We start from the raw sequence: 11,598 nt of genomic DNA, 5'->3' as shown, positions 1-11,598 counted from the left end.
CACAGGGCCCTGCCTCAGCAGCATTGCTCTCTGCTCCCCAGCTCCTGCACTGGATGTATGCGTGTTCCTGGTTTTCTGCTGGCACTCTCTGCCCTGCAGAATGTGTCAGGAGCACTTGGTATAAACAAGGCTTTTCGTGTTTGCAAACTGCAGTTAGCTGAAGCTTATAAACCAAAATAGCTTTAGACATGACAGTTGTTTGCAGAGAACGAGGTGTGGTATCTGGAAAGGCGCTGGCTGGTGTCCATGCCTGGTTAGGCAACTGGGAGGGTTTTTTTTGGGAAGCGAGTCCTGCATGTTGAAAGGCGCATCCTGAAGCTAGGCTTCTTGCTCTTTCCCAAACATGGGCAGCAGGAACCATCTCCCAGGCTTGTCCTGAGGAGAGCATATGCCCTTTTGAGTGAGACAAAGTACCCTGAAGCAGCAGCAAGCGTCTCTTGCTCTATTTTAGGCACTTCCCTCCCTGTGGTATTCCCCTTCCTGAGATTAATAGAAGTTATCTAAACAAAATCTCATAAAATAATGCGATCTGGCAGCTCGGAGCCTGGTCTGTGTGGTGGTTGGTGCCATGTTTCTCTGAAGCATTTAATGGTCTTGCGTAAGTGCTTGTCACTGTGGTCAGAAGACTTGTCTGAGGAGCTGGGAAAAGACATCACCTCTTAATCTTCCAACTTGGGGTTTTTTTTTTCTTTGGCCAGAAAACTAGGGTTTCCAACTGGTACTGCTCATGCATCGACACCAGCTCCTCCCTTTTCTTCACAGTGCTTTTGGAGATTCACTCTCTTTGACCAAAGACAGCCTGAGAGCAGCACAGAAACCAAATGGCCATGCTTGCCTTCCATACAGTGCCTTTTCCAGCAGAAAATAAATCCATTTCCAGCTTTGCTAGCTCTTCATAAACAAGCAGGGGAGGTTATCTGCTCTAATAGCACTTCAGAGCCATGGTCGTGAACTTGGGATCTGGTTACCTGTAGCTGAAAGTACAACCCAGAGACTATCCTTGCTCTGTGAAGCTGGGAGAGTGAGCAAAAATAGAGCAAAATGGGCAATGTGGCAGTGTGTAGAGAGATGTTTGGCATCCATCTGTCTCAGAAGAAAACTCTATTTAAAGTTCATTATATGAAATAATGGCAGTGTAGGGTAGCCAGAGGCATTTTCTTCATGCTGAAGAAACTTGATCTTATTGGCTGAGATAGTCCAGCCTGGTCAGATTGGGGGCTGCATGAAAGGACTGGATATGCAGAATTTGCCTATGAAGGAGTTTCACCATGAGACTGAGCTGAGATGCTGTGAGAAATGCGAGGATGTGTGTATGGCTCGGAGGCAACTGAATAGTAAAAATTATTTCAAGAATAAAGAGACTTCTCAGGACATGAAAATGGTAATAACTGTCAAACATAGCTCTTGTTTTACATGGCAGAACGTACAGTTTAATAGTAGATTGGGTAAAAACTTGGTTTTCTTTTTTTTTTTTTTCTTAAAAATCTGGGACAGCTGAAAGTGTGTTCTCGCTAAGCAGCAGATTTGGCACAAGTACCTGAGAGTGATGCAAACACACTGGATCTGTAATTTAAAAATGGTTAATGAAAATGTCACTAGTTAGGGGAAAAAAAAATCCATTTATTACCAGGTCAGATGCAGCCATGAGGGGAGAGGAGGGGCAGCCGTGAGGGGTGAGTGACAGTTGTGAGGAGAGAGCAGCAGCGATGGACTCAGTGGATGCTTAAAGACTGCCAAGGTGCAGCTGGGCTGTGCTCTCCCAAGCTTCATCCTTCCAGGGCTGCACTCATCCTGTACCAGCACCCAGCAGCCTCCTCACGGCTCCTGGTCCAGCGCTGGGGCCATGTGAGCTGGGGCTCCAGCTCTGGCTCCGTATTTGGCTCTCGGCTGCTGCGCCCTGACCCTGGCGCCGCTCAGGGAGGTTTCCCTTCACCGTATATGGAGAGGCTGCTCGGGAGTGCTGCTGCGGACCTGAATTAGCAGCAGCACAACATCTGTATGAAGCACTGCTTTTGCTGCACCGAGCTCATTGGGCTAGAGCCAGGCCTCGGACTGGGTTTGTAGAGAAGGGAATAATTTGAAGAAACCAAATTTCCCATTAAATCCTGCTTTTTTTATTGTTTGCCAGGATGTGCATGGTTATAATTTCCTTTCTGGTAGGACAGTCATGCGAAGGAAGAACAGAGCATAAGCAGAAAATCTCTGTATCAGGAAGTCAATAATTCGTATATGGCAGCAAATAAAAACCACCTGTCCTGTAAAAAGCCAGCACAGTGTTTGCCACACAGATCCTGCTTTTCACTTGGGTGCTGTATGAGTATACAGAGGGCAGACTGCATCAGGTGTGGAGTCTTGTCCAGCCTGTGCAGACAGCCCCCCCAGACTTCCTTCGGATGAGCAAGGAGAAGGCTTGTGGGGTTGCAGCTCTCCAGAGACCATATCTTCCACCACTGAAACCCAGAAGGCAGAAGAGGGTCGTCTGGCTTTTTTGTCCAAAGAAACATAAGCCAAAATTGCTTTGGGATCTTCCTGCCAGTGAGCACTCAATGAGATCTCTAACAGGGAGTCGCTGCAGTGAGGTGGGACTCTGGTCTCTAGGAGGGTGGGTTCAGCCTGTGCTTCCAGAGGCACAAAGGAAGCAGGTTATGCCTCAAATGGCCCTCCAGCAAACTTCACTGCACCTGAAAAAGCAACATTCCCCTGACTTAATTGTAAAGCCCGGCCAACAGCCTCTGTGAAGGGACTGCTCCCAGCTTTGCTGTCGGTTAGAGACTTCTAAGGTTCACAGTGTCCACGTGTCTATAGACCTCAGCCTGTTCAGTTACACAGGAGCCCAAGTCAAGGCTCAGATATAACTCTTGAGAAGCATATTTACTCCAAGCGTTTTTTTGTCATTTCCATTTTCAACCTGTTTTGCACCCCCTTGTTTCTGCATTGAACCCTGGAATTGCATAATCTGCAGCAAAAAAAATGGTTTGACTAATTTTGTTTGCTTTCTCTCTCCTTTTCTCTTTTGTGACAGATTAAAAAGCAGCAACAAGATGTGTTAGGTTTCTTGGAAGCCAACAAAATTGAATTTGAGGAAAAGGATATTGCTGCCAATGAGGAGAATCGGAAATGGATGCGTGAGAACGTCCCTGAAGACAGCCGGCCAGCAAGTGGGAACCCCCTGCCCCCCCGGCTCTTCAATGACAGCCGGTACCTCGGGGTAAGGAATGGCTCCAGGTCCCCTTGTCTTCTCCTCTCTCCCAGTCCTCTTGCTCACTGCTGAAGTCTGTGCTTTGCTGTTGTCATCAGCAGGGAAGGACTTGGCCAGCTGTACGTTCAGGCGTGCACACTGTGAGGGGCACGGAAGGTGTTAGACATTCATCCCTCCTCTTGGACCTGATTCCAGGTCCACCATAGAGGAGAGATTAAAGCTTGGATCTCCTGATTCTTAGGTCATTATGCTACTTACTGGAATAAGCCTACCACCACCTTGCAGTGTATATATATCCCCCCGCCGTGTTTTTTTCCCTCCTCTTCTGGCTCTGAAAGTTTACAAGGTTTTTTAATTCTCATGTTCACCATGATGGTGAAACCAACACTTCACAGAGATCTGGCACTGTTGCACCAGCCTTATGTTCTGTAGCAAGTTCAGAGGTCTGTTCTGACTGCGTGGGGTTTGCTCATATGTGTGGATCCCAGAAAGCTCTGTAGTCTGTTCCTCTTCCAAAATAAGTGCTCCTATGAAGTGATGTCTGCCATGATCTGAAATCTGTTTTCTGATCCTCTTACCAGTTTTTTGTGTACTGCTTGCAAAATGAAGGCTCTTGCAGCCCGCTTACTCCAGTGCCTTGAACAGATTAAACTCATGTTGTAAATACAATTCCCACTTCTAATTATTTTAGTGCTTGATCAAAAGTAAGTTGCCCTGCAGCACTTCTACTCAGCAGGCCATGCTTGAATGATTATTAGATTAACTGTTAGTTTTATTTTTTAAACTTAATATCTTCTGAAAAGAGCTCACAGTATGAGATCCTCTAGTGCTGTGTGTTGGGTTTTTAAATCATTCTGCAGTCTGGTTCTGACCTGCACAGTCTGTAAGTTAGATACCTGCCAGTTCTGGACCTTTGTGAGGCAATTTTGTGGCTACTGCAAAATTACTCTCAAAGTACCAGGAAATTTTTTCTTGCTTGTAGTAAAAGCAGAACTTGAAACAGCATCCACAGTGAGGTAATATACCACCCGGTGCTGAAAATCTTACTGGCTGTGCTTGTAAAAAGGACATGGAAAAAGGTTGGTTTGGAGTGACAAATGTAATGATCAGTAGTAGTCAACTGCAGAAAGCTGAGAAGGAGGTAGTCACAGCTGAAAATCTCTGTTCAGTTACCTCTCTTCAAAAACAAACAAACAAACAAAAAGAACAGGCAATTATTTCTGTACCAGTAGGAAGTCCAGTTGCAACAGTATCACCTTTCTCCCTTGGTGTACCAGAGCTTTAGGGATGCAAGCAGATGACTGTATGGTTGCCCTTTATCAGTGCAGTGTTGCCAGATTTCTGCTGCATTGCTGCAGCTGTGCAGCAGCACAGGGCTTTACCATGCAGTGATGTGGGACAGCAAGAAATAAGCTGTTTGCACCTAGATCTGGATGCCTGCTTCTCAGAGGTGCTTCCCCAACTGCAACCCACAACAGTTCTGAATACAATAGTTTTGGGAAGGGGGGTTTAGATGCATTAGACCAGTTCCTGCTATGGGCTTATTTCATCCCCCTAATTTTGGTCACTTCGAACTGTTTGGATTTCAGTCAGTTTGTGTAGCTGGATTCAAATTACTACAGTTTAGCTTTCAGGAAGGCCAAAGTTAATTCTGTGCCCACACACTTGAACCTCTTTGTCTTTATCTGATCCATCTCAAGCATGAACTTCCCTGTATGTTTCATATGATGCAGCATAGCTGGCAGAGGAATGAGCAAATTGGCTTTTATTGGCCTGCACACAGCAGTAACTGTCGGTGCTGTGCAGGCTGGCATGAACCCTGCTCCTTAGTCACAGGCATTCCTTTCCTGGGAGATGCTACAAAGCAGACTGCTGGACTATGCACTAGCAAGATAAACAACCCCTTTGTTATCAAGCAGCCCCAGTACTGTCAGCATAAGAGCTTCGGGGAGGATTTAACGTAATTGTACACATTTTTATCAAATTAGCACCCGAATGCTGCATGTACAAATCGAACAATAACTCGATGCCCCTCATCTTCTAGGCAGCTTGAATCCTCTGTGCCCTGTAGTTTTTTCTGTTTCAGCTGCAACCACCTCTTTTAGAGCTGCCCCTGCTCTGAACATGCTGCTGTTTTCAAATGGCATTTGCTGTTTCTTGGGCTTCTGCCTACCAGACAGACAGGCATGCAGAGCAGCATGCCCCTAATGGCAGCTTTCTTCCTGACTTCATCCCTGACTGAGCCTGCTCTGAGCTACTGCCTTGCCTTAGTTTTCTCAGGCTGGACTCCTGCATCAAAACACTCCCCCATAAAGCTGGAGGAAACTGCTACTGTTGCTTCAGTTAAAAAGGGGGAGAAGGAAAGTCATAGGACAGATATGTGCTGAGTTGGGAAATCAGGGTGAGGAGAGTATGTGGTAACTGGGATGACAGTGGACTTGCACAAACCTCATGGGTTTGTTTGGTCGGTGTTTGGCAACTGCTGTTGCTGAGCCATGCTGTGGGGTTTTTGCTTGCTCCTTTCAAATGTAGCAGACAGCTAAGCTGCGTTGTTTGTACCAGCACTACATTCTGCCTCAAATATAAAAAGGGGCAGAGAAGGAAGCATTGATATTTCTTTGATTATTTCATTGTTATACCTTAATTATCCTGGGAAGTGGCTGTATGCATATTTAGAGCAAGTGTAGGGCCCTATGAGAACAATGAACAGTGCTACCTGATTTCTTTCATTTGCGTAGACTAATCATTAATGAGAAACATGATGGGAAAAGCTGTAATTTCAGTTTACAGGTTTAAATTTAACTTTTAACAGGTTTAAGAGTTAATGTCCATAGTTGCACAGTTGCCATTCCTCCTCAGTAATTGGCAGTGATGACATCTGGGCACATCAGTGTTTCTGATGACAAGGCACAGGCTCAGCCCACCCCTGCAGGAGGGACATCCAGGCCAGACCATTGACAATAACCACCTTGCTATGGAGGCTGTCCCTCTGGGAAAGGCAGGAGCACCTCACAGCAGCATCTTCTTGCTCCAGACAGTGATACTCCCTTTTCAGGCAGTATAGTGGGTATGGGATTAGTGCTAATGATAATTAACTGAGGTGACAGTGAATTCTGCATTCGGCCACAGGAAGCAGCTTGCTCGGTGCGTATTGGGTAACACAAATTGAGCTGTGATTATTTCTGATAACTCATGTTCTGTCTTTTGTTTCCCCCTCCCTCTTGGACTCCTTTGGTGAAGGACTATGAAGCTTTCTTTGAAGCACGAGAGAACAATGCAGTATATGCATTTTTAGGCTTGACTGCACCACCTGGTTCAAAGGTAGGTATGCACATTTCTCACAAGAAACTACAACCTGTATTCTACGCCTTATTCTTCTCTGCTCATAATAGGATAGTTTATGTGTTCTGTGTTTGCCCCAATCAATCTACCCACGGGTCTGATAACTTTTAGGCTCCAACATCTGAACAACACGCTTGTTATGTGCTGGTTTATTTGGAGGATCTGGTGTGCCCTGGAGGCACCTTCCCTCCTTCTACCAGAAGAGCTCAGTGTTCGGTACAGATGCTTTTTTGGTGTCCTCACTGCTCTTATTTAAGTTAGTGGAAGAGCTTTCGTTGCTTTGGAAAGAAGAGCTGGGTCAAGTTCTTCACTAGCAGTAATTGTCTCTTACCATCAGATTATTTTTTTCCCCCTCAATTGTTCACTGAAGAATGCACAAGAAATCTTGATAAAAAAAATTGTCACAAAACCAAAGGATTTTCTCAATTCAGTGAAAACTTAATTCATGTGAAGTTTTGATGAGATTTTTGTACTAGAAAATACCTTGAAATCAGAGTCACTGTATTTGAAATAATGTGGTCTCGCTTCAGAGTAATTTTTTCCTCCAGCTTGTTATCCAAAGCCTTGTTTTCCTTTGCCAATTACAAACTGGGTTGCTGCTTTGCGGATGCAATGAGCTGGAATTCTCCATTTGATTTTGATAGGATAGGACAGGCCTGCTTTATACGTTTCACTTGACAACAGCAGGATCCTCCAGGTCACTTCCAGCTTTCTTGTTCCAACGGATAAACATGCCGTTTCCTTTCAACTTTATTCATGTAAGAATTGAAGGTCATGCTCTGCACATCACTAAGAGACCTAATTTTAAAGGCGGATGGTGATCTGTCAGTGATGAGCATTACAAGTTGTGGATCAGACTGAAGCAATTTTGGGAGCCAGACTGATTTCTAGCAGTAGAAATGGTGTAGTGAGGAAGAACTCTGCCTCGTACAGAATTGCAGAGAGCAAAACCCATGATCTGTGCCCCAGTACCATGCGTTGTCGGTGTTGTAAGGCCAGCTGCACACAGTGCCATAGCCATGTCAATCTTCCTTAAGTTTCTGGGAACATCTGCATAGCACTGCACAAGAGAGTGTGCAGGATGGAGCCAAGGAGTGGGAAAGCAGCCCTGAGATCACAGCAGGAAAGCTCGTGCGTTTCCCTTCGTGGGAAGTGCAGTGGTACTGGGGAGCAGGTGCTGCCATAACAAATCAGGTCATCTGTGTCAGTAACGTGTATGAATATTGCTGCTTCCTTAACCTGCCAGCCTGCAGAACCAGTCAGCATGGCTATTAGTTGCTCTGATTCTGTCCTCACCTAAGAAAAGGTGAGTTTTCAAAAGGAGAAACACAATGCAGCTGTACTATGCTGAATTTTCATATTGCTTGCTGCAGCTTGGGGAGATGTGTTTGAGCTGATGAAGATAACCTTTGCATAAATGACCTTGTACCCAGTGCATTCTGCTGCTGGTCTGACTTTTGGTATCTGTCCTACAATTACATGATGTATAATCAAGCTGATTGCCCGATGCTGAAATTGGCATTTACAGCATATCTGCATGCAGCTTGGATACAACACTGTAGTTAGTGACATTGCATCCATGTCTGTTGCTGCATAAAATGGAAAGTCTGGGATCAACCTGCGTGTGAGTGCAGGAGAGGACCTTGACAGCAAACCTCCATTAAATGTCATTAGGAGAGATTTGGAAAGGTAGTTGACTCTGAGCACAAAGGTCCAATATTAATGCTAAACAAGAAAAATTCTGAAGTGAGCATGTGAAATACAGGTAACTGTTTACTGAGCCCTGGTGATTTGGTTTGTGCTTTGGGCACTGACAGTGCAATTAGACCTACAAACCCTGAGAAAAGCTGGCGTTCTATTTATCTTAAATATCCCTATTTCAGGCAATATGGGTGGGTCTTAAGGGGAGTGGACTTTGTGAGTTAAAGGCTGTGATTAATTATTTAAGGACTGAGAGCATGCTCAGTGAGGGGCCTTTAGGGGGAAATAAGGAAAAGCATGAAAGAGGTGTAATGTCAAATCTGAGAAGCCTGGCCTTTCCCTATTAGCTTTCGGGACCACGCCTGAGGAAATGGAGTTTGACCTTCAAGACAGATAGGTTAACATGTTCTTGGAGCTACTTGTACCCACTTTCCTGGGGATGAGGGAAATACCAGGAATCCTACCAATTTGTTGCTGCCTGTTTGGAAGATAAGTACTTTGTCTTGCATTTTCTAGAGAGAAAAAAAAACCTAAGCTGGATGTTGCTTCTGTAGTGCTTATGACTGGTTAATGGAGTTGTTCCCAAGCCAAAGGAACCATCTCCTCTTTCTTACCATTCAAAGAGCCACTTGTCTTTTAGAGAGTATCAAACATCTTTTTTTGTGCTACCAGGTTTTGTAGTTCTTCTTAACCTTTCCTCCATTCTTCACCTGCCTTTTCTGCCATGAGCAGGGCCCCCCCCGCCTCTGCTCTTTGGCCTGTGACATGTGGCCAGAGGAGCAGAGCGCAGTCCCAGAGCACGGCAGACTTGAGCCAGCGGCCGAGCGAGGCTTTCCCACGCCCCTGAGTCAGGAGGCGAGGCACTTAGGCAGGTAGCCAGGAAAACCAGAGTGATCCACCTCGTCTAAGATAAGGGAGATATGCGTGATACTTCCTGCCCTGCAGGCTGGGGTCACCCACATGTCCCCTCTCTTACAAGGCTTCTTGGAAATTCGTTTCTTAGTCCTTCCTCCTCTTTGTTTAGCATACTGGCTCCTGTTAGCAATGATACTGTTGTGTCTCTTATCTTCAGTATTTCTTTGCAGTCACAAAAGCAGACAACTCCATCACATAAAAGTTTAGCAGATGTCACACTTTTTCCTTTAAAATAAACCACACTGTCCAGCCTAAAGTGCTGCACTGAGACCACTGGGACTGTATATCTTCCTGTAGGCCATGTTGCTGCTAACAGGTGATTAAATAAATCTTCAGTCGAAAGTGGACTTGTAGAAAACATCTTCAGGAAAAAAAGAAGTTCATTTTGCCTTTCTTCTGTTGTCATTCTGTTTCCCTTTGTGATCCCCCTACAAAGGCTGAAAGACAACTGAATAATGAAGGTTAGTGTTTTTCTGTGTCCCTGCTGGCTCCTGTCCCCCTGCAGTGCAGCAGGGAGATGGGATTACTCAGCAGTGCTGGTGCCAGGACAGACCTGCTGCCAGCCCAGAACGGGGCTCACGTGTGGGTCTTGTGCTGGAGCAGCTCTGGGCTGTGTCCAGCTGAGGACTCACAGCCTGCTCCGATCACCCTTCTGGGAGGCAGTGGCTAAATGCTGGCTCAGTAGGGTTTGGTTCAGAAAGGAAACAGCATCTCTCCTGAGACCTGTTCCCCACCCCCCCTTTTTTGTTTTAAACTTTTATGGTCAAAACCAGCCATGGGCACAGGTTGGAATATTCATGCAGGTCTTACTTGAGGCAGCTCAGAACCAGAGTTAAAGGCAGCACCGTATGGGACTTGTTTTATAATGTCATTATAGGTGGTGGGAACTCTTCTTGAGTTGGATTCAGTGCTGGTCACTTCTTAATCATGTACCACTGCAGATTTTATTGTCGTACGCTAACACAGGTATGTGTAAGTTCTCGCCTTCCATGAAGTACTAATATCTGTAATTCTTTTCTGCTATTTCAGGAAGCTGAAGCACTGGCAAAGCAGCAAGCATGAATTTCAACTGCCTTAAACGTTCTGTAAAGGGAATTTCCACAGCTTTTTATAAAATAGTACAATTGTCTCTGCTTCAAGAAACATAGATGTGATTTCTAACATTTGATTGGTGCTTGCAGCATTCACCTAATACAAATTTGAACACAAGATGACAATGCGAACATAAAGTTAGAGAGCACGTAGTGTTACTACCAAGTCAGAAGCATAGGAAATGAAGCAATTAGACATGAATGATTTTCACCTAGTTCAAACTGTCATGAATTGGCAATTCATCCACTTTGTGTAAACTTAAAGAAACTATTTTAGTACTAATAATACAGATGGGGTTATACCTAAGGATCCAAGTATTTAAAACATGGAAAACAGCATCTAAAACCTTGTCAGATACTAACTTTAGTGCCTGAGTTGCCTCAAAAATGTTACTGAATTACACAGTAATTCTTCAGCGTCTCTTCTGGTTTCAGATGAAATTTTAGGCGGTGTTGTGTAGTATAGCCATTGTAGTCACTTTTGAAAGTTGTGTTTGTTCTTTTGTAGAGTGGATATTTAAGATTTGTATTGTAACACACTTTACAGATGATGAAAACAGAAAAAAAAAAAAAAGCCATGTTTTTCCTCATGTAAGTGATCCACGTGGGCTCTTTTGACAAAAAGGAATTTGGGCAATGGATGGCCTTTCTGTTGGCAAGTTCATCACACAGCTGCCTAAGCATGCATCGATTACATGTCCGTGTGCAAGGTCCAGTGCACCTCAGTGACGACTGTGCTAATCCCCAGGCACTCCTGCAAATAAGCCAAAACAGCCAGAAATGGCATTTCCTTACCTGTGTAAGGGTGAAAGCCTTTAATGTATTTCTCTACAAAAATACCAGTTCACACTGCTTATAGCATTAGGCATCGTATTGCATGTTCAAGTAGTCGTTAGATCCATATAGTATTTTTTCAAAGGAGGAAATAAATGTTTGAATAGTGAGAATATTGTAATTAAGCAAGACTACTTTTTTTTTTAAGGTTTAAAAACTTTTTTTCCATTGTTACTGCCATATCATGAAGCTATTACAGCAACTGCAAATCCATTAAAGTGTCTTGTATTGGTGCAGTATTAACCTGTCTGTTCTCCCAGTGTTCCTGAGATAGACTGTATTTCTTGGCCATATTCTGCAAAAATACAAATAATTACAGGTGCCCTGAAGGGTGAGAAACAGGTTTTGAAAGCGTGTGGGTAACTTGAAATGCATTTTGCACCACATACTTACTCCCCAAAAGCATCAAAGAAAGATAATTAGTCCTTGCCATAGTTAGAGGCTCCTTCTAATGGCTCCACACACGCACATTTTGATTTTCTTTGTTCTGTGAAGACAGAGAAACAAAGGGTACAG

The 11,598-nt window shown here is 44.5% G+C and overlaps 1 protein-coding gene across 1 annotated transcript; it reads left to right on the top strand.

Moving 5' to 3' along the window:
- Positions 1 to 1,862: 1,862 nt before the first annotated feature.
- Positions 1,863 to 10,811, top strand: SH3BGRL (SH3 domain binding glutamate-rich protein like; the record flags this gene model as incomplete). The annotated part of the gene is given in 4 exon segments (XM_010019199.1): positions 1,863 to 1,996; positions 3,023 to 3,208; positions 6,440 to 6,520; positions 10,187 to 10,811. Coding segments are annotated over 4 exon segments (434 nt in total), but the record flags the coding sequence as incomplete, so codon positions are not given.
- Positions 10,812 to 11,598: the final 787 nt, after the last annotated feature.

This window comes from Nestor notabilis, unplaced genomic scaffold (assembly GCF_000696875.1).
Source record: "Nestor notabilis isolate BGI_N333 unplaced genomic scaffold, ASM69687v1 scaffold25427, whole genome shotgun sequence".
NCBI lineage: Eukaryota > Metazoa > Chordata > Aves > Psittaciformes > Psittacidae > Nestor > Nestor notabilis.
This window is presented reverse-complemented; position numbering and strand designations above follow the sequence as displayed.